The sequence below is a fragment of the Pelodiscus sinensis genome, chromosome 6 (assembly GCF_052426305.1).
Source record: "Pelodiscus sinensis isolate ZL-2025 chromosome 6, ASM5242630v1, whole genome shotgun sequence".
NCBI classification, from domain to species: domain Eukaryota; kingdom Metazoa; phylum Chordata; order Testudines; family Trionychidae; genus Pelodiscus; species Pelodiscus sinensis.
This window is the reverse complement of record NC_143057.1, coordinates 29,288,193-29,312,344: the sequence shown is the minus strand read 5'-3', so window position 1 is coordinate 29,312,344 and position 24,152 is coordinate 29,288,193. Positions and strand designations below refer to the sequence as shown.

The window sequence follows — 24,152 nt, the reverse complement described above, 5'->3', positions numbered from 1 at the left end:
GTAAGATTATTTAATGATGAATTAAAAATACATATGGATAAAATGCCTAGAAAATACAATTTTTGTGGCATACTTTACACTTTGCTTTCCCCTTCTTATTTATTAGTACCTTTTCCTCCCCCATAACCTAACACTTCTACATATGCTAACTACAATTCTAGTACATAATATTAGAACCACTATCAAGAAAAATGTTTAGCTATAGATAGTGATCTAGCATCTAGTGTTAGTTATTAAGTATTAGCATTTAAAAATTTTACCCAAGACCCCCTTCTGGGACACTGCATTGTGGTGGAAGAAATGGTTCTGTCTGTGGGTTTTGCAGAGTAATTACAACTTACGTAAGGTCTCAGTGCTAAGAATATTACTGATGCCTTTCTTAAATGTTCTTATATTTATAGGAGCACTGCAATCCAAGTGAACATGCATTCATAAATCATGATCTACAACAAAAGAACTGAAATACTTTAGCTGTAGTAGCATAAGAAAATGACACTATTATAATTAGCATTTTTTTTCAGCTCTCCAGTCTAAAGTTCATTTACAGCTACAAGTTAAGAAGTTAAAAAAAAATTCACAAGTCTAGCTTTTCTCAGCCTCAGAGTAAATCAAACAAAATCTCACTATACAAGGATATGGAATAAAGTCTCAGAAGGGTAGCCATGTTAGTCTGTATCTGCAAAAACAATGAGGAGTCTCTAGAGTGCCACAGGACTCCTCGTTGTTTCTATGGATATGGAATGTCACACAACCCATAAAAAATGCAACTAATTATACCTCAGAAAACTACAGGTTTGTTAACAATATTAACTGTTATAAAATCACTATTTTTCAAAGCATTTTCTGTATTTTTTCCTTGACAACTTTTAAGTAGCACTCTGTGAGTCTACACATGTGAGTCTACACATGATAAATAAATTCAAGAACATTTACTATCAACAAAAAAGAAGCAAACATTTGAAAACGCTATCAGATTAATTCATTGGTTCTGCTTGTCTGCAGTGGGAAGAAAGTGAGAAAGTCACTCCTCAATTGCAAGCATAATTTCTAGACTCTCAGCTAACAGCTACATGCTCTAAAGACATTTAGATTTCAAGCATACCCAAAACAAAAATTAAAGACATTTACCTGAAAGTCTGGCACCGTAGGCTTTGTAACAGCTTTCCTCTTCTTTGTGATTGCTTTTTTAGATATGGATTTTTTTCCTTGTAAGGTTAAAAGAGAAAAGCTTCATAATGCTGTTTATTGAACTTCATTAATAAAACCAAATTACATACAGCCTTGAAAGTTAAATTATAACTAACAGATGGCTGATGGTAAGCTGGACTCAGCAAAAGCAAACATTAAACTACAAATACCTGCGTGCAGGGCAGCCTTATTTCAACAATGAACAAATCCACTATAAATTCCAAAACACGTCATATGAAAATTCAAGTATTTCTGCAAGAACATTAGTTAACCATGAAAGAAAAATTCACACTGCCATTGTGAAAGAGTGGAAGGGTATCCATAAAATTTAAATTGGAAACATAATTGGTTAAAATAAACACTTACCTACAAAAACTCTTCTCTGACATTAGTATCCCACACTGATCCACACACTATTAAATGTGCTTTCAGAGCACAAGTATATCTAAATATTACCTCATGGATACTAGGAATTAAATTCTGTTTAAAAAGGTAGCCAGTTAAACATTAAATTTAACTGGTTAACCAGGATCTTGCAGATGGGGGAAAAGGGGTTTCCAGTCCAGCAAGGCCCGCCAATTAATCAGGTACCCAGTAAGCATCACCCTTACCAGATGATGCTTAACAAAGTAAGCAGTTAGCTTTTTACCTCCCTAATGAACACAATGAAGTTATCATAACAGACAGACCACTGTTTCCATTTAGTCTGGCAACTTGTACCTAGCAGCAGCCAAAACTAAATCTTGCTTTAGAAGGCGGCAAATACCTTCCTCACAATGCACTTCCTGCCCAACTGTATAATGTAACGATAGGAAAGAAAAATTCAGTCTCAACTTTAAAGGCAATCAATTTATCCTGAAATTTCAGGGATAATATTCCTTGTTACTTCTCATCTAACAAAATAGCTATAAATGTTACATATGGGCAAGATACCGAGAGAATATTTTTTGTTTCTACAACAGCATACAACTGTACATATTTAAATATCTTTGACCTCTTCATTTGCACTCTAAACATTAAGACATCTCTGCAAAGCTTACTATTATTATTCTAAACCTCTGAATAATTTTCAAAAAGCTGCAAATGAAAAAAATTTCAAATAATTTAAAAGCAGCCTACCACAAAAGTCCATCCCCCTCGTATGGATCATGTAAAAAAGTACCATATTCCTCTCAATGAGTAGCCTAGAATAAGTGTTGGAAGTTTTTTTGTGAGGTAATTAAAATTTCATTAACCATATTTTAGTTCAAATGATTACAAATTTGGTTTGATACATTTTAATTTATTTTAGAATTCCATGAGCTTTGCAGTACAATTACAAAGATATGGCTTTATTAGGATGCATATCAAATCTCATAGAAAAATAATCGTGAAAATATTATTTATATACATCAATGGTATATTGTCACCTGGAATAATCTGTTCTTATCAATCTCTCTCAAAGAAGACATAGAACAAACAGAAGCAGTCTAGCAGAAGACAACCAATATGTTTGTGAATATGGAAAGACTTCCATATAAGAAGCAGCTGAAAACTGCTGGAGTATAATAATTTAGAGAAAACATGAGAAAGATGACATGATAAACAACATAGCTCTGACAGCTCCCAGCTTCCAGCCCCTGCAGGAGCAGCTCCTGCTGTTTGCTACAACATATGAACAAGAGGACAGTCAAACTGAAAGGTGACATACAACTATTAAATGAAAACACTGTTTTTTAAGAAGTCAGAAAGAATGTGTGGAATTCATTGTCACAAAGATTCGTCATGACCAACCAGTTAATACACAGATGAGCAATATTTTAGTAAGTGACCACATATTTCTATGGAGGGGGTGTGAGGTCTGGGATGGAGGTTAGGCGCAAAAGGGAGCTCAGGATAGGGGGGGACTAGGGCATAGGAGAGGGTGTGGAATCTGAGACAGAGTTTGGATGAAGGAGAGAGGCTGTGACCTGGGGCAGGAGATTGGGTGAAGGAGGGGGTATCGGTGCAGGAGAGAATTCTGGCCTGTGGGAGGAGTGTAGGAGGGGGTGCAGGATCCAGGACTGCAGAAGTTGTGACTTGGGCCGGAGAAGTGCAGAGGGTTTAGGTGGTGTCCTGGGGCACAGAGTTGGGGTGCAGAGTCAGAGGCTAGAAGCAGACTGTGGCCGGGAGGTGCCCACTAATTGGCACTTGATCAGGACAGCAGGACCCTCGGGCAGCAGCCCCACGCTGCACAAAGTGATTGGCTGCTCCATATGCCAAGCACTGGGGAGGAAGAGTTCTGGCCAAGGGGAGCTGAGAGATTGTGCTGGGAGTAAGGGCAGCATGCAAAGCATACCTCCCCACCCCCAGGGCAAAGGGGCACGTGGAGCAGCCAACCGTTTTGAGCGGTGTGTAGCTACTCCCTGCCTGAGGTCCCAGCAGGGCAGACTGCGAGATGGATTCAAATGCTTGATGGGCCAGATCTTGCCCACCAGTAGCTTAGTAGGATTCAAAAACAAATTACATATATAAATGAGTAATGAGAACATCCACAATTACATACATTATAAACGTTTTTACTGAAGGGATTTATAAACCTCTTAGAATTACATAAGTACAGGACTAGAAGAGACCTCAACAGGTCATCTAGTCAATTCTCCTGCACTGAGGCAATTAGCGTTATCTACATTATTCCTGTTTGTCTATCCTGTTCTTTAAAATCTCCTATAACAAGCCTTCTACAAGCTCCCTAGGTAATATGTTCAAGAGTTTAACTACCCTTATAGCTAAGTTTTTCCTCATGTTTAACATAAATCTCCTTAGCTGCAATTTCAGCCTGTTACTTCTTGTCCTGCCTCAATGGATAAGAAGAAGAATTTATTATCTTCCTCCTTACAACAATCTTTTATATAATAAGGATGTAAAATCCCAGGTAATCAGTTAACTGGCTAAATGCTGGGTTGACATAATGTTTAACCCGTTAACCAACTAAGCGGCACCCCAGGCTAGGGACTGCTCAGCTCCCAGGCCCATGTGAGGGCTGTTGCTGCCGCCGGCTCCCAAATCCCACTGGAGCAACCCCGTGCCCTCTGCGGGCTGGGAGCTGCTCCAGTCTGCTTACCGGTTAACGGTTAACCTTTCACACCTCTATTATGTACTTGAAGTCCATTGTTATATTTCCCTCAATCTTCTTTTCTCCAGACTAAAACCCAACTTTTAAATCTTCTCTCCTAAGTCATATTTTCTAGATCTTTGATTAATTTTGTTACCTCCCTGTTGACTTTCTCCAATTGGTCCACACATTTCTCAAAGCATGACTCCTTACTCCAGCTAAAGCCTTACTAGTGCTGAGCGGAAGAATTACTTTTTGTGTCTTGCTTACAACACTCCTGCTAATACATCCCAGAATATTTGCCTTTTTTGCGCAACATTATTACATTGTTAACTCAGATTTAGTTAGTAATCCATTATAACTCCCAGATCCTTCTCTGCACTACTGGTTTCTAGGTAGTCACTTCCCATTTTCATTTGTGTAACTGATTATTCTTTCTTAAGCAGAGCACTTTGCATTTGTCCTTACTGAATTTTATCCTCCAGTTTGAATTCTAATCCTGCTCTCCAAACTGCTTGCAACCTCTCCCAGCTTGGTGTTGTCCAAAGACTATAAGTGTATTCTCTAGGCCAGGCATGTCGAACAGGCCTCTGGTGGGCCACATGTGGCCCGATTGAAATTTTTTGCAGCCTGCCGGCCGCTCAGAGCATGTAGCTGCATGCAGATCATGGCCAGCTGGGCCACTCTGCGCATGGCATCACAGTGACTGCTCACGGCCAGCCGGCCACTCTGGACAGGCATCAAACACCTGCTCAAAGCTGGCTGCTGTGCTCATGCCACCCCCTGAGCACCTGAAGAAGAAATGTGTAGCGGCTGTGGCACCGGGACCCAGGCATCAGGTTGGGGGTCTAGGAGTGCCTGATTCTGGGGGAGAGGGGAGGCATTAGGTTGGGGGTGGGCATGGCTCTGGGGGAGGGAGGAGGCATTAGGTTGGGGGGACTGACTCTGGGGGAGGGAGTAGGCATTGGGGGAGGAGATGGATGAGGCATTGGGTTAGAGCCGAGGGCGGGGCGGGCTCTGAGTGCCTGGCTCTGTGGGAGGGATGAGGCACTGGGTTAGAGCGGGGGGAGGGAGGGCGGCTGGAAGTGCCTGGCTCTGTGGGAGGAGTGAGGCATAGGGTTAGAGCGGGGGGAGTGTGTTCTGGGGGAACGGAGGGGCATTGGGTTAGAACGGGGGTATGGGAGTGCCTGGCTCTGGGGGAGGGATGAGGCATTGGGTTAGAGCGGAGGGGAGGGACGGAAACTAGGAGTGCCTGGCTCTGGGGGAGGAGTGAGGCATTGGGTTAGAGCGCGGGGGCTGTTCTGGGGAAGCAGTGGGGGATTGGGTTAGAACGGGGGTATGGGACTGCCTGGCTCCGGGGGAGAGGAGGAGGATATTTTGTAAACATTTTGTTTTTTATTTATTTATTCCCAAATAAAATAAAATTAATATACATTTTGTGATATGAATAAATATGTCAATTTTTTGCAACTGCATGAATATTATGTTTATGCAAAATCTCAAACTTATAAAGTATCTGAAATTTTCACAGAAGCCTGTTCTATGTGATTAACCACTGTTTATACTTGTTTTTATTTCAACAAAACAAGTTATGTATCATATAAAAATTAAAAAGTACCTTACATTTATATTTAAATTAAAAATTATTTTATATGGGAAAATAACAATTTTACACATCAAATTACTGTATTATATTAAAACAAGACGTAAAAAAGTATAAAATATATCTAAAACATAATCTATAATAATAAATAATTAAGACTTTCCAATAGAAGTACATTTTCTTTGCTGGCCCTGAAAGCTGTCAGTTTTCTTTTGTGTGGCCCTCAGTAGGCTTTGAGTTTGACATGCCTGCTCTAGGACATTAATCACATTTATGAAGACATCAACAACTGGATCAGGACAGATGGACAACTACTCTGGGCACTGTTTTCCAACCAGTTGTTCACTTACCTTATAATTGTTTTGTCTACTAGTTTGTTTAAGAGAAAGTCATGTGAGAAAGTATCAAAAACCTTACTAAAGTAAATATATTTCATATCTACTGCTCCTGCCCCCTGCTCCTGCTCCCAACCCTGATCCACACAGGCTTGTTCTCCTATCAAGGAAAAATATTGGGGTAGTTTGACATTTGTTCTTGATAAATCCGTTAGAATGTTACTTATACCTTATTATCTTCTAAATTTTTAAATACGAATTGATTATTTGCTCAATTATCTTTTCAGATACCAAAATTAAGCTGACTGGTGTATAGTTACTTAGGGTTGTCTTTTTTGCCTTCTTATAGATAGGACAGGAAGAGAGCAAATATAGTGCTTTGGGATCCCTTCTGTCCTCTGCAAGTTCTCAACAGTAATCACTAATGGTCAGAGATCTCATCATGCTGTTTGTTAAGTATTCTATTATGTATTTTGTCAAGCTTTACTGACTTGAAGATATCTAAGCTGTCTTAGGCTATATCTACACAACAGCATACGTCAGCATAACTTATGTTGCTCATTTGTGTGAATAAGCCACCCTCAGAACAACATAAATTACATTAACATAAGCATTCATGTGCCTTATATTGGCAAAAATGTTTCTCCCACCAACAAAGCATGTACCTCTTGTGAAGGTTTGTTTTATTAAATGCCAATGGGAGATCTCTCTTGTCGGCATAAAGCATCTTTACTACATGCACCGCAGTAGCACAGCTGTATCAGTACAGCAGCATTGTTGCAGCACTGCAAGTATAGACATGGAGTAAATAAAGCATAATTTCTTCTTTCCCTATTTTAGCCTCAGCTATGACCTCATTTACACTGATGTTCACTATGGTAAGTTATCTGATCACTGCTCACCTTTTAGTGAAAATAAACAAAAGAAGGCATTTAACATGGCAGTCATTGCTACATTGTCTGTCATAGAATCATAGAATAATAGGACTGGAAGGGACCTCGAAAGGTCATCGAGTACAGCCCCCCACCCTCAAGGCAGGATCAAGCTCCGTCTACACCATCCCTGACAGATGTCTATCTAACCTGTTCTTAAATATCTCCAGAGAGGGAGATTCCACCACCTCCCTTGGCTATTTATTCCAATATTTGACCACCCTGACAGTTAGGAATTTTTTCCTAATGTCCAATCTAAACCTCCCCTGCTGCACTTTAAGCCCATTACTCCTTGTCCTGTCCTCAGAAACCAAGAGGAACAAATTTTCGCCTTCCTCCTTGTGACACCCTTTTAGATATTTGAAAACCGCTATCATGTCCCCCCTTAATCTTCTTTTTTCCAAACTAAACAAGCCCAGTTCATGAAGCCTGGCTTCATAGGTCATGTTCTCTAAACCTTTAATCATTCTTGTCGCTCTTCTCTGTACCCTTTCCAATTTCTCCACATCTTTCTTGAAATGTGGCGCCCAGAACTGGACACAGTACTCCAGCTGAGGCCTAACTAGTGCAGAGTAGAGTGGCAGAATGACTTCACGAGTTTTGCTTACAACACACCTGTTGATACAACCTAGAATCATATTTGCTTTTTTTGCAACAGCATCACACTGTTGACTCATATTCAACTTGTGGTCCACTATGACCCCTAGATCCCTTTCCGCCATGCTCCTTCCTAGACAGTCGCTTCCCATCTTGTATGTATGGAACTGATTGTTCCTTCCTAAGTGGAGCACTTTGCATTTCTCTTTATTAAACTTCATCCTGTTTACCTCTGACCATTTCTCTAACTTGCTAAGGTCATTTTGAATTATGTCCCTATCCTCCAAAGAAGTTGCAACCCCACCCAGTTTGGTATCATCTGCAAACTTAATAAGCGTACTCTCTATCCCAATATCTACATCGTTGATGAAGATATTGAACAGTACGGGTCCCAAAACAGACCCTTGAGGAACTCCACTTGTTATCCCTTTCCAGCAGGATTTAGAACCGTTAACAACAACTCTCTGACTACGGTTATCCAGCCAATTATGCACCCATCTTATCGTGGCCCTATCTAAGTTATATTTGCCTAGTTTATCAATAAGAATATCATGCGAGACCGTATCAAATGCCTTACTAAAGTCTAGGTACATAACATCCACCGCTTCTCCCTTATCCACAAGGCTCGTTATCTTATCAAAGAAAGCTATCAGATTAGTTTGGCATGACTTGTTCTTCACAAACCCATGCTGGCTATTCCCTATCACTTTATTACCTTCCAAGTGTTTGCATATGATTTCCTTAATTACCTGCTCCATTATCTTCCCTGGGACAGACGTTAAACTGACCGGTCTGTAGTTTCCTGGGTTGTTCTTATTCCCCTTTTTATAGATGGGCACAATATTTGCCCTTTTCCAGTCTTCTGGAATCTCCCCTGTCTGCCATGATTTTTCAAAGATCATAGCTAAAGGCTCAGATACCTCCTCTATCAGCTCCTTGAGTATCCTGGGATGCATTTCATCAGGACCTGGTGACTTGCTGACATCTAACTTTCCTAAGTGATTTTTAACTTGTTCTTTGTGTATCCTATCTTCTAAACTTACCCTCTCTCTGCTTGTATTCACTACGTTAGGCACACCTCCAGACTTCTCGGTGAAGACCGAAACAAAGAAGTCATTGAGCATCTCCGCCATTTCCAAGTTTCCTGTTACTGCTTCTCCCTCCTCACTAAGCAGTGGGCCTACCCTGTCCTTGGTCTTCCTCTTGCTTTTAATGTATTTATAAAAGGTCTTCTTGTTTCCCTTTATGCCTGTAGCTAGTTTGATCTCATTTTGTGCCTTTGCCTTTCTAATCTTGCCCCTGCATTCCCGTGTTGCTTGCCTATATTCATCCTTTGTTAGTTGTCCTAGTTTCCATTTTTTATATGACTCCTTTTTTATTTTGAGATCATGCAAGATCTCCTTGTTAAGCCAAGCTGGTCTTTTGCCATATTTTCTATCTTTCCTACACAGCGGAATTGTTTGCTTTTGGGCCCTTAACAATGTCCCTTTGAAATACTTCCAACTCTCCTCAGTTGTTTTTCCCTTCAGTCTTGCTTCCCATGGGACCTTACCTACAAGTTCTCTGAGCTTATCAAAATCTGCCTTCCTGAAATCCATAACCTCAATTGTGCTGGTCTCCCTTCTACCTTTCCTTAAGATCATGAACTCTATTATTTCGTGATCACTGTCCCCTATACTGTCTTCCACTTTCAAGTTCTCAACTAGTTCCTCCCTATTTGTTAAAACCAAATCCAGAACAGCTTCTCCTCTGGTAGCTTTTTCAACCTTCTGAAACAGAAAGTTGTCTCCAATGCAGTCCAGAAACTTATTGGATAGCCTGTGCCTCGCTGTGTTAGTTTCCCAACATATGTCTGGATAGTTGAAGTCCCCCATCACCACCAAATCTTGGGCTTTGGATAGTTTTGTTAATTGTTTAAAAAAGGCCTCATCCACCTCTTCCACCTGGCTAGGTGGCCTGTAGTAGACTCCTAGCATGATATCACCCTCGTTTTTTACCCCTTTTAGCTTAACCCAGAGACTCTCTACACAGCTATCTCCTACGTTCATCTCCACTTCAGTCCAAGTGTGCACATTTTTAATATACAAGGCAACCCCTCCTCCCTTTTTTCCCTGTCTGTCCTTCCTGAGCAAGCCGTACCCTTCCATACCAATATTCCAATCATGCGTCCCATCCCACCAGGTTTCTGTAATACCAATGATATCATAGTTGTATTTATTGGTTAGCAATTCCAGTTCTTCCTGCTTATTACCCATACTTCTCGCATTTGTATATAGGCATCTAAGATACTGATTTGATCTTGCCTCCCTGTTGTGCCCTGACCCTCCTTTCTCCTTGCCATTATAGGCCGTAGTCCCTCCCATTTCCAACCCATCTCCCAGTCCCGCACATTCAGCACTTACCTGTGGGCTTTGCTCACCTGCCCCCGACAAACCTAGTTTAAAGCTCTCCTCACAAGGTTAGCCAGTCTGTGTCCAAACAAGGCCTTCCCGCTCCTGGAAAGGTGAACTCCATCCCCAAACAGCCACGCGGTACCTGAAACACTGGTCCGTCGCATGCCTGATGCCTTCCTGCGCAGGGTGAGGGGGAGTCCCGGACCATGCCAGCCCCAACTGCTGAGGCAGTGCGCGCCTTGCTCCTCTGCTCCCCACGGCAGCGCAAGCCGCCCGAGCAACCAGAGCCAGCACAGTGATGGACTGGCGTTTTGGGTACCACACTGGCTGTTGGAACAGAGGGAAGAGCAGCCCGTGCACTTCTGGGACCTGGCGCGCAGCTGCAGAACTCCTCCCGACCCCGCAGGAAGCCTGCGCTGCCTCCGTGGTCCCTGGAGGTAGCATCAGCGTGGTCGCTGCCCCCTCTCCTGGCCCCAATCCCGGCCACTTTATCAGCCGGTGCCGGCTCCAGTTCTGCATCGGCGCGCCCGGCCTTCGCTCTGGGTCCTAGTGCCCGCCGGATCTAGCCCTGCTGCCCAGAAGCATGCCCAGCAGAGATGCTGTGGGTGGCAGGCTCTCTCCCAAGAATCATGCATGCAAATTTTTCTGAGTACTGGTATTTTTTTTCTGAGGACCGGTACTGGGCCGCGGACCACACTTTGGGAAACGCTGCCCTAAAGTATCTACAGAAACCTCATAACTTGCCAGGATTCATAATCTTTGAGAGATGTATATAATATTTAAGGAATAATGTAATGTAAAACATGCTTCATGGACTTAGAGTAATAATTAATCATAAGGGGATAATGTGTCACAATGATGGCCTATTCAGGTAGGAGAGTTACCACTAGGGATGTTAAAATGAGTGTTAAGTGATTAACCGTGTAACAGTTGAAATGTTCAATGGTCACACAGTTACATGCATGGCAGCAGCCAGCTCCCCAGGCTGCACCTGGCCCAGCTCCCAGTGTGCATCGGCTCTCGCCTGACAACTCACTCTGTATCAGCAGCGTGGAGCAGCAAACGACTCTTCAGGAACCAGTGCATGCCAGGAGCCGGCTTTTATTATTTTGTGTATGCACCACAACTGAGTGTTTAATTACATGATTTTCTTTCCACAGGACTTTTGTCCCATTTAGTGCTCAGTGAAGCAATGTGGGATGTGAAGTGAATATAGCTGTTGTTTTTAGGACTCCACCTCATTTGTAGGAGAAGGTGGAAGATGTGTACAGCTAAGGCAGAAAGACACACAAGTATTTATTTTTCAGCCAAGACAGAATAGGTTTTGTGATACATTAAATTATTATTAGATTACTTGCTGTTACTGCAGAACACAATATTATATGATTTTAGGAGGGACATGGATTCCCTCTAATATGTGATGACCTTGCAATTGCATTAGGGCTGTCAATTGACCTGTGTTAACACCTGTGATTAACACAGGACAGGATTAATGAGTTAAAAAAATAAGTGGGCATTAATGCTGCATTGCCTCTTTGAAGTGCCACTCCAGCACTTCAAAGGGGCAGCGCAAGCAGAACTGGGGATCAGCTGGAGTGCCCTGGAGCGGCAAAGCCCCAGAGCGGCCCTTCAAAGAGGTTCTGCAACAGCAGAGCCAGACATCAGTCCCCAGCTGATCCCTGGCTCCGCATTGCAAAGGGCTTTTCAGTGCGGAGCTGGGGATTATCTGGGGACCGATTCCCAGCTCCGCTGTTACAAAGCCCCTTTGAAGTGCCACTCCGGCACTTCAAAGGGGGTTTGCAATGTGGAGCCAGTGATCAGCTGGGGACTGATCAGCTGGGGACTCCATCAGAGCTGTGGCTCCGCTTGCGCTGCCCCTTTGAAGTGCTGCTGCCTTAAAGGGGCAGCACTGCACGGAGACTGGGGTCAGCTGGGGACTCCAACTGACCCCGGGCTCTGCCTTGCACTGCCCTTTTGAAACACGGCAGTGATGCTTCCAAGAGGCAGCATTGCATGGACCCCGGGGTCAGCTGGGAACTCCAGCTGATCCTGGGCTCCATTCAGTGCTGCCCCGTTGAAACGCCACTGCGGTGTTTCAAAGGGGTGTTTCATGTGATTATCGCAATTACATTTTTTAATCGCTTCACAGCCCTAAATTGCATACATAGCTGGTGCTGTCAGGGCCAAGATGTTTAATTTGCAAAACACTCCCTGCATTACATACTTGTTTGAACACAAACATTATATATGCACAGACTTGAGATTTTTTTTTTAAATGTCAACAAATCAGATGGCTGACCAGACACACTACAACAATAATGGTCATGCCAATGTTAAATACTGCAGTAACATAAATTCATTACCATTTCTATTCAATATTCATGTGTTCATGCACTCCAGGACAGCATCAGACCTTCTAACTACAATGTCACCCTGGGAGCTCAGCTATTATCCACCAGGGCTTTCCTAAAACTTTTCTAGAGTCACAGCTTCCCAGGATAGTATCCCATCCTATAAGTATGCCTTACCTTACTGGTTCCTAAATGAATGATTTTACACTTGGCCACAATAAAATGCATATTGCTTACTTGCACCAAAGCAGATCAAGCAATCCAGATTGTTCTGGATAAGTCATCTATCTTCTTCATTATTTATCATATCCAAAATCTCTGTGCCACCTGCAAACTTTATCAGTTACTAATTTATTTTTTTCTTCCAGCTCATTAGTAAAAATAAATAGTGTAGCATCAGCATTAGAAGCATAAATGCTTACTGATTATTCAATTTACATTCTGAAGCCTATTAGCCCATTTTAATCCATTTAACAAACGCCATATTGATTTTGTATCATTCTAGTTTCTTAATCAAAATGCTTGGCAGTATCAAGCCAAATACCTTACAGAAGTCTGTTATATTAACACAACTACTTTTATCACCCAAACTTAATCTCAAAGTTAGTTTGACAAGATTTATTTTCCTTAAATTCATGTTAACTAGTATCAATATATTCCCTTCTTTTAATTCTTTATAAATCAAAGCCCATATCAGCCATTCCATTATTTTCCCCAGGATTGACGTCAGGCAAACAGATGTGTACCTATCCAGTAGTCACATGTAACTTTTAAAAATAATGGCAAAAATTAGCTTTTTTCGAGTCCTTTGTAACTTTTCAGTTGTAACTATTTTATTTTGAGAGGAATGGAACCAAAGTCCAAAATACTAGAAAAATAACAATAAAAATTCTTGTTGGACTACTAAATTTGAAGTCCAAGGTGCCTATGGAGATTTCATCAAAATTCACTGCCCCCATTCTGAGAAAATCTAATTGCAGCTCTCTTTTCTCCCATAGACAAAGAGAGCTTTCCCTTCCTTATTCTGAATTAATATAAAGCTCCACTGGTCTGTTCTAAAACAAGGACCTTCTTAAGTTTTAGTGCTTGTGGAAACTTCAGTATTGACATCTCTGGAGACTACTACATAAATCAAGCATTGGCAATAAGAGGACAAGTTTCCTCCATAATGCCATATCCGTGGGACTCAAATTCTGACCTAGAAAACAACTTTCAAAAAGGCAACTAGGGGGCTGCACCCCCTGCTCACTACATGGTCCCTCCCCTTTCCCCCTCCAGCGCCAACCCCCACGAACCCCTTCTCCCTCCCCCCAACACACACCCCACCCCTGTGCCCTAATCCTAACTCCATCCCCTGAACAAGGCTGCACCAGGCCTGGCTGGCTCTCTGTCCCTGGCCTCCGGGAGGGGGTTGGACCAGGCCCAGCTCTCTCCCCCTTGTAGCTGGGGGGTTGGGCCAGGCCGAATCCATGGTGCAGCCAGCACTGGTTCTCTCCCCCAGCTGCTGGAGAGATGGGCCAGGCCAAAGCCGCAGCTAGTCCCGGCTCTTTCCCCCTACCTCCAACTGCCAGGCAAAGCTGAGGCCGCTCTCCCCATCTCTCTCCAACCTGCAGAGGAGGGCTGAGGCCTTGCCAGGTCCCACACGCTTCTCCCAAACACTGGGGACAGGTGGGGCTCTCCGAGGCCTCACATGGCCCTGCTCCCAGCCACTGGGGAAGGAGAGGGAGCTGCTGCGAGGCCTCACTTGGTCCCGCTCTGCCAAGGTCTGATAACATACAGTAATAAGACAAATTTATAGCAAATCTAAGAAAGGTAATATATCAAATACCCAAATAACTTCTGCACTATACCAGTTTTAAGTTTGATATTTTAATCCATTTCTCAAAGCAACCTTTGATCAGCCACATTTACACATCTGAAAATGATCTCTCACTCACTGAATATTAATGACTTGTCACTAGCCTGGAAAGGAATTTTATCAAGTGATGTGCCACTACAATAATCTGATAATTACACCATAGACGTCTTTTTGAAGCTCATGATTCATTTTAACAAGGACAATGAAGTTTATATTTACCATTCTGACCTATAACAAGACTACTTACTTTGTAAGTTTTACAGTAAGCTCTCACTGATGCACACCTCTCAAATCTCACAATATGCTGGATAAACATTTTTTTTTCATTGAGATTCTTGAACCTGGCTATTGGAAAAGGTTTTTTCAGAATATGTTGCAAATGATACTCAGCTGTAGCCTGTGAGGAATTCCTCATCTCAAAGTTGTAATAGCTTACAAGATCTGAAACTCTCAAAGTTTAAAAAAAAAAAAGATGAAGTGCACAGAAAAATATGGTTACTGCTATTGGTAACTTGTTTTAGTGGATTAAAACATCTTCGTAATGGAGCTTTTGAGAGGAGTCTCTGAATCCTATGAGCAGGGCTCGACAAATAATGCAATCTGCTCACCCATGGCGAGTAGATTACAACCTGAAAGAGCCGGGTTCGGGCGATCTGCGCATGTGCAGAACAATCTGCACATGTGCAGATCGCTGTACAGAGCGGCTGGTGAGCAGGGCTCGCCGCGGTTTGGCGAGCCCTGCCTATGAGTGTATCTAATTCTTGCCATTAGCCATAGCAAAATGCAAGCTAACTTACACTTAAATTTCTACAGCTGAATTCTAGCACTATCTAACCAGCATTAAGTACACTTAATTATGTCGATCAGGAGTGTGAATTTTTCACGCCCCGGAGCAGCACAATTACACCAATCTAATTTCTTAGTGTAGACCAAGACTAAGGGTGAACTAATGCAGCCATCTTGTCCTTGGACCTCTGACTACACAAATTCTAACATTTTCAACCAAATTTCATGACAAAAATCCATGATTTGCCCTTTCAGATTTTAAATTGAAGGCCAGAACCACCTATTTACAGAAATAGTAATATCTGGTTATCTTTAGATGTAGAATACACTTTCCCCTCCTGTTAATTCCTGAATTTCTGAGGGCAACTGAAATCCAGTATTTATTAGGTGCATCATTTATTTTTAAATGTAGACTATTCTATTCCCTCTCAACTCCTCCTCATCTAGAAATATGCAAGGTTTAGGATTCCATCAAATCAAGAAACAAAGCTGATTTCAGGGATTTCTATGCTGACACTGTCTTCATTTGCATGTTCTCAAAACAGCAGAGATTTTTCAACAAATGAATCAATTAACATAGTTCTGTGTTATGTGTCATTAACAGATCAAATGAAATCTAAGTGACACACGTCTCTGAGGACATTGGTGCTGAATGGCAAACATAGAGGCCTGATACTTCAAGAGCCCTGTTACAATTTGTAAAAATAAAATGGTCCTACATAAGGATGTAAGTGACTAGTCAAGTCACTACTCGACTACTTGATTCCCCACCCCTTGCTTCCTCTGATACAGAGGCAGCAAGGGGCGGGGGAAGGAACAGGAGCTGGTGCTGGGGGGAGCCAGCTTTGGTTCCCTCCCCCAGCACAGTCTCTGTGGGGGAGGGGGGGGGGAAGGGGAAGTACTGGGGGAGAAAAAAGCACAAGGGGGACCCTGCACAAATGCCTCGGTTTTTTAAATGTGCGTGAAATCTCTGTCCCCTCCCCAGCCCCTAAAGAGAACTGCCAGCTGTTCTGAACAGCTGGTAGTTCATTCTAAGTGTCACCTGCCCCTTGAAGGCTGGGAGGACATTTCTGGAGCTCCTCTCACCCCCAAGCTAATCAGGGCCTGGGAGCAGATGTTCAAAACAGCTGGTGGTTCACTCTAGGTGCAATGGGCCCATGGCCGGCAGAAGAGACTTTGCACGCTCCCCTGTCCCCAGGTCTTGATTGGCCTGGTTGTGGGAGAGGAGCTGAGTGGTTGTGGGCCAGATCAACCAGCTTGGCGGGCCGGATCCAGCCATCAGAGGCCCACATCTGCTTTAATGCATGCTAGAAGTTTAATTTTTTAGTCTATGGATTCCCTCCTTAGAGTTTTTTTTTTTTTTAAATCATCTTGTATCTATTTCTCTTACTAGCTCAAAACTGATCATCTGGCAGTATTCTGAGGGGTGAGAGGGTGTTTATACAACACATTGTACTCTTAACTGATTATGCTTAAGGGTTTTTGTGTGTGTGTGTTTGGCTCCTCTGCATGGTACTCAGATGCCTTGAGAAGAGCATCATGTATTATACAAATAAAACATATGGAGACAGTATTCCATGCTCCCAACAGCCAACTCGATACACAAAATTATGAACATCTCTTAATGTGTGAAAGCACGTCCAAGCCATCTACCAGAGGCTACTGTAATTTACAGTGGGAATCTATGAAAGGAAAATGTAATTTTTAGACTAGAATTATAGGGAAATGTATTTTTTAACCAAATCACTAATATTCAGTATTTCCCATGACAAATTCGTCATAACAATTCCAGTATGAAATTACAATTCCTTGCAACACAAAGTGCAATTTGATATAAATAACCACATGCCTCCACTAGGGATGTTAAAATGTGCATATTTGTGTAACCATGTAACCACTGAATTTTTTGGTGCTTACACATTTACATGCAGATGGGATGAAGCATGAGCACAGGGCAGGGCAAAGGCAGCTCCACAGGAGCCAGAGCTTTTAAGCTGGCTCCCCAAGAGCATCAGCTCCTGCCTGCTCCTCATCCCCCACTGCTGCATCTGTGAGAGGCAGGAGAACAGCAGAAGAGTTAGGCAGCTCGGCGGGGGCCAGCTCCTGCCTCCCTACTCCCTGATACAGAGGCAACATGGGGTAGAGAGGAGGCTGCATGTAAATCGAGAGGCCCAGGCTCATCGGTTAACCGTGAACTTGAACCGTTAACATCCCTAACTCCCACTAGCTTACTGCTGCTAGATTTACTACTTAGTTACAAAAGCTCATTTTATATTAATATAATACTACTTCACTGCCCACATTTCCTTTTTTAATTTGCAGCCTAGCATACTCATATCTATTATAGCAGGCTCTCCCAGTATAACAAGCTCTGAACCCAAACTATACCTTAATAAAGATTAGTAGAAATAAACAAGCCCTTTAAATAGAATCAAACCAATTACATTAACTGTCTCCCAGACTCATGTGACTGGAGATCCTAATTCATGAAAACATCTTAACCAAGATAATGTTATTAATGTCTTAAAAACCACAACAAAATGAAAAAAAAAGTTAGCTTGTTACAAAAAACAGGCCTCAAACGATCGCTATAACAATTAATACAGATGAGAAACATGTGATACAAAGATTTTGGGGATTTTTAGTGCTCAGTGAACGATATATAAAGTAAATTAACCGAAAAAAGCATTTCCCCTGAACTCTCAGTTATAGTGATCAAGTTATCACACTAAAAACTCCTGCTAACTTTGAATTCAAAAGCATAACTTCCATTGAATTTGGTGCTTGAGAGTGAGTGTTCAAAAGGCTAAAAAAAAAAACGACACAACACACTTCTCTATGTACAATTTCAAAATATTCTGTAAAATCATTTCTTTAAAATACAACAGGTACTTCTCAGAGCACTGCTAGTGATGATTACCTTGATATGGAGTTGGACAATACCAATATAATAGCACAATGTAAAACAGTTTACACAATTTATATCCTGTTTAAACAACCTTCCCTGATACTTATATCTGTGATAAGGGACATAAGGTATCTGTGTACTCTACATACCACCATTTGTGAAGAATGGCTTCGGATGCTTTGTGCACTAAGAAAGAAGCCTCGCAAACTACACTCACTACAGACTACTCTGAAAACTCTGAACATGTATCATGTTTTGTCAATTTTTATCAACTTATAAACCTACCCTGTGCATAAGACATATTGGATGTGAAATAATGCATAATACATGTGTGTTCCCATTCACAAAAGAAATAACAAATAGGCTATTTTAAGAACACCTCACTATCATCATCTCTCTCATTTGTCCTCTAATAAAATTAACTTACCAGATTTGTGCTTCTTGTGTTTTGCTTTCTTTTTGATGATAAAAAACTTATTATGAATCTCAGGTTTGTAAGTTTTGAATGGATGAGGATGAATCTCACGCTTTCTCTGAAGATGTTCATTCAAAATGTCTTTCAATTTCTTTTTTTTCTTTTTCTTCTTTTTTGCCCGCATCTTAGTAAGTTTTAGTTTCTTATTATTCCATAATGAATTTTCCAAAATCAGTTCTCTAGCAACTCTGTGGCAATTTATGTCTGGATTGTTGCTATGAGTCCCATTCACATGTACTTGGCAGGTTTTAAGGGTATTTGTTTTTAATGGCTTGGGCTCGGTTTCTATTAGGGAAGCTTCATGATCTCTCTCTCCATTTTCTACAACCCTAATTTCTCCTGGGCTAAGAGGTTCTCCAAAGCCATCAATTTCTCCTGGACTAATTGGCATCTCCTGGTTCTCTTTAGAGCAGCCAGGTTTTTTTATGTCACAGGTTCTATGCATTTTAATTTCACAGTTAGGTTTCATTTCTTTTTCTGTAGTGAGACTGAAGCTATCCAAGTGAATTTTTGCTGGGCAACAAATAAGAGAATCCATGCTTTTCCCTGCTTCCATTTTACAGTGAGGTAGCAGCTCTTCTCTATCACCAAATCTGACTTCCCCATTGCTCTTGCTGAGGTACTCACATTTCACTTTCTCCAATTTAATCCGTGGTACCTTTTTTACTTTGATAGGTGGGGCTGGAAATGCAGGAGCTTGAAAAGGCTTCTGTTTGTAAATCCGTACATCAGCACCACAGAACTGTGGAAAATGAACATAGGCATTCTCCAAGAAATCATAACCAAGGATCACTTCCCTGCACTCATGTATAGGCTGTCCAAGAACAGCATCTTGAACATCTTTTTGTGTTTCATAAACAAAGTCACATAAGCCTTTTAGCAGCCATACTTTTTGGTAGAATGGGAGCTCATGAAATGGTTTTCCTTCCAAAGGATTAACTTCCCCAAGTACTTTAAAAAACTGGGGGCATAGTCCAAGCTTTTCTGCACAGCCATCGGGGTTGTCAGTTTGCCCTACAACTGTGTACCACTGTTGTACCTTCTGTCTAAGTGCTGCTTCCCAAGTCCTATAAGGAAGAGTTGGTCTTCGATGCAATGTAGCTCTACGATGAGGAGGACTTAATAAAGACGTCATTATTTTAGATAAAAAAACATTACATTGAGGCATTAGAAGACAACGTTCCAACTCATAGAAGACTATTTCAGGCAAGTTTAGAATTTGTTGTGCTAAACAGAGGAAATGACCAATAGCTGGAATTTCCCACATAGTCTCCATCCTTGTAGGTGCTGCTTGAGCTAAAAGTGACTTTTCCCATTCTTCTATTTCTTTCTGACAAACTTCTTCTGCCTCTTTCCGTTCTTGCTCTCGTAGCCTATTGAAATGAAAGAAATTTCACAAAAATTCAGATATCTGATTTATTTTTAAAAAGCGAAGGAGAAAAATCAGAAAAACAGAATAATCTAAAGCAACAAAGCACACAGCAAGTGAAATCTGAATTAAGTTTGTCTTTGTTATATAGCTGAATTCAACTGGTTTCATTATGGGTTACATAACATATCAGTATGCAAAATAGGAAAACGTACCTTACCTTATACTTCTTACTGTTACCACTTAGAAAAAGAGGTTAGGGGAGGAGCAAGCCTTGGCAGATACCATCAGGTGTTTCCCCCAGTAATACTCCTATAGTCTTTTTATCATCTGTCACTATCTGCTCACCAAATATCCATTTACAACCATATTGAACTACTTACCTGTTGAGACTTTACCTTCATACTGCTGTACTATGACATAAGAGCTATCTTGCTCTTGTTTTAATTTAACATCTAATTTATATACAAATATATTTTACAATACCTTTTCTTCTGTGTATACATGCAGTTTCTTACTGTATGTTTTACTACCCAATGTGCAATGGGACGTTAAATAGCCAATAAAACGTCAGGATACATAAATAATGAGATGGAAAACAATGCTGAAAACATAATACATTTCTAAATTGTATGCCTGCAGCTATATTCAGTTCTTGTACAACATGAAAAACAAAACCACAGCAGAAATAGTTCATATTCAGGGACAGGTAATACAGAGTTCTGCCTAGAAAAATTTGAGTAGAAAGAGATTGAAAGTCAGTACAACTTTGATAGATGTATACAAAACAACAACTAGCCTAGATATCAGAGGAGTAGCTGTGTTAGTCTGAATCTGCATAAACAACAAGAAAGTCCTGTGGCACCTTATAGACTAACAGATTTATTGGACGATACGCTTTCGTGAGCAAAGACCCACTTTGTCAGATGCAACTAGCATAGAGAAGATAGACAAGGCACATCTATTTACCTTTTTCAAAATGAAAGTACACAACTACTACATTCAGTGAAATGGAAAGGCAACAAAATTAAAACTGACCAAAAGAATTATTTTTACTACACACAAAATTATCCTATATTGTGGCAATTCATTCCACCGGCCAGATGCCAAGAAATAACAAGTTTTAAAGAAGAACTGGACATGTGTATAAGTAGACACATGTATGGATAGGGAAAACTTCCAAAGCTCAATTAGTGAAGTTTTTTGTTTGTTTTGTGATTTTCTTTTTAAATTGGGATGGGATATAAATCTTCTTGCTGGAGGATATACACTAGACTAGAGGTGGGGAACCTTTTTTGGGTTGAGGGCCACTGACCCACAAAATAATCAATATGGGGCCACAAGTGAGAAGCAACAATAAAAACACCAAACCATCACTAACATGGCCCCCAACTGAAGAGGAAGACACTCCGCATGTTTCCCTTGCACACAAGATGCCCAGGCTAGTAGATTTTGTGTACTCCAGCCCCACAAAGGCTGGTGAAGCAGGCTGGCGTGCCAGCGTCATCAAGTCCAGCCCCCTGCCCAAGGTAGGACCAATCCCAACTAAATCAATCAAGCCAGAGCTTTGTCAAAACCTCTATGGATGGAGATTCCACCACCTCCCTAGGTAACCCATTCCAGTGCTTCACCACGCTTCTAGTGAAATAGCTTTTCCTAATATTCAACCTAGACCTCTCCCACTGTAACTTGAGACCACTGCTCCTTGTTCTGCCATCCGTCACTACTATGAACAGCCTTTCTCCGTCCTCTTTGGAATCTCCCTTCAGGAAGTTGAAGGCTGCTATCAAATCCCTCCGCATTCTTCTCTTCTGCAGACTAAACAAACTCAGATCCCTCAGTGTCTTCTCATAGGTCAGGCGCTCTAGCCCCTAATCATTTTGGTCACCCTCCGCTGGACCCTCTCCAATGCATCCACATCCTTTCTATAGTAGTGGGCCCAGAACTGGACACAATACTCCAGATGTGGCCTCATCAGAGCCAAATAAAGGGGATCTGCTGGCAATGCTCCTCCTAATGCACCCTAATATGCCATGAGCCCTCTTGGCTACAAGGGCACACTGTTGACTCATATCCAGCTTCTCATCCACTGTGATCCCCAGGTCCTTTTCTGCAGAACTGCTACTTAGCTATTCGGTCCCCAGCCTGTAACAATGCTTGACATTCTGCCTCACAAATGCAGGACTCTACACTTGTCCTTGTTGAGCCTCATCAGATTTCTTTTGGCCCAATCCTCTAATCTATCCGGGTCACTCTGGATCCGATCCCAGCCCTCCAGTGTATTTACCTCTCCCCCTAGCTTACTGTCATCTGCGAACTTGCTGAGGCTGCAATTCATCCCCTTGTCCAGGTCATTAATAAAGATGTTGAACAAAACCGGTCCAAGAACAGATCCTTGGGGCACGCCGCTAGAAACTGACTGCCAATCGGACATCGAGCCGTTGATCGCTACCTGTTGAGCACAACAGTCTAGCCAGCTTTCTAACCATCTTACATTCCATTTATCCAATCCACATTCCCTTAACTTGCTGGCAAGAATATTGTGGGAGAACGTAACAAAAGCTTTGCTAAAGTCAAGGTATATCACATCCACTGACTTTCCCATATCCACAGAGACAGTTACCTCATCATAGAAGCTAATCAGATTGGTCAGGCATGACCTGCCCTTTGTGAACCCATACTGACTATTTGTGATCACTTTCCCCTCTCCCAAGTGAACCTATGTTGCAGATGGTACTGTCTTATTTTCAAACTGCTTGCTGCAATTCTCTCTCAACACACAAAAAATTTTAAATATGAATTAAAAAGGAATAACTTCTCCTAATTAAACCAAAAAATCCAAAAATCCAACTTCTAATTGACTCCTCCACTTGATGACAGAAAACCGTTAATGAACACTAGCCTGTAAAATACACATAAAATGTATAAAGTGGCAGAGTAATGTCTACGTGTTGCTTTAACTAGTTTAGACTACATTTTTGTGGCAGAGAGAAATATATCACAGAACTTTACACACAGTGAATGTATAGTATGTATTTATGAATGAGCAGGAACTACAGACAGATAGCCATTTGATATCAAAATAAAATTCCAATGAAAGTTTCATCTAACAAATTTTCCCAAGACTATTTTGTTGGATATATGTCATTTATTTATCTATGAAATTAAGATAGATAAATTAAAGCAACACTAAAAAAGTGAAAAACTAAATTTAAAAAGTTGACTAAATTCAAAAATTGTATTCCCACATCAGCTTTAATTCAGACACATTATATATATGGATCAAATCTTGCTTGTCTTACTTGGATAGTTAAGACCACTGATGTAAACAGGACTACTTGCATGAGTGATGTGACCTATATCTGTCCTGCATTATATTTCAGGATTGACAATTATTATGTTATGATGTTAAATATAGGCCAGTAACAAACCCATGTACAAAGGTGTCTGAATTAACTGTACTATTTACATTTCCTAGCTTTGTTCATTATGCATCTAAGAAGGGTAGCTATGTTAGTCTGTAACTTTAAAAACGAGTAGTCCTGTAGCACCTTTGAAACTAAATATATATATATATAGTATCATGAGCTGTCATGGGCAAAACCCACTTCTGCAGGTGAGCCTGAGGCTCATTATACTTTATACCAGGGTTACTCAACTCGCGGCCCCATTTGTTTGTGGCCCACGGGTGGGAGCTAAGACAAAAAAGTAGCTGATATAATGGTCTTCTGTTCATATGCATCTTAGAAATTAAATTCCTAGGCTGCCATTGCTCATTAAAAGTGCTGTCATATGGGTGGAAATCGGGTAAGTATTGCATTTTATTAATATCAGCAGAACTGACTTAAATGGGGCCTGTGTGTTGTGTAGTCTTGCTTTAATCTTTGTATTCATGCCCATCAGTGTGAAAGAAGTTTTTGAATATATATTTGCATGTATATGCAACCACACTTAAGTTGCAGACCTTGGCATGTGCTGAGAGTATCATTGTGGCCCCTGGGGCTCCCAAAGTTGAGTAGCCCTGCTTTATACTTTTGTCCATTATACTTCAACATTGTATTAAAATACGGGTTTCTCTATTAATTTCTTGAGGGTGGGGCAGTAAAAGAATAGAAAAAACAAAGTAAAAAAATTAAGTGCTCCCATTCACGCGCCCACTCAATTGTGTCACTCTGCTGAGCATCTTAGCCACTTGTGAGATGCCTGCCATTCCTTCCCAACTGCATAAGGCAGCTTCCAAATGCCTTATCTTCTCTCAAGCAACTAAATACGCTCACATACAGT

The 24,152-nt window shown here is 41.4% G+C and overlaps 1 protein-coding gene across 2 annotated transcripts in view; it reads right to left on the bottom strand.

Annotated features, from left to right (window-relative positions):
* Positions 1–24,152, bottom strand: part of BRD10 (bromodomain containing 10) — a 73,093-nt gene that overhangs the window by 31,675 nt on the left and 17,266 nt on the right. For both annotated transcript variants that reach the window (XM_075931609.2, XM_006115147.5), the window contains 2 exons: positions 18,452–19,872; positions 1,129–1,205 (listed from right to left, as the gene is read on the bottom strand). In XM_075931609.2, the coding sequence (XP_075787724.2) occupies positions 1,129–1,205; positions 18,452–19,872 (1,498 nt within the window). The remainder of the gene's footprint in view (positions 1–1,128; positions 1,206–18,451; positions 19,873–24,152) is intronic.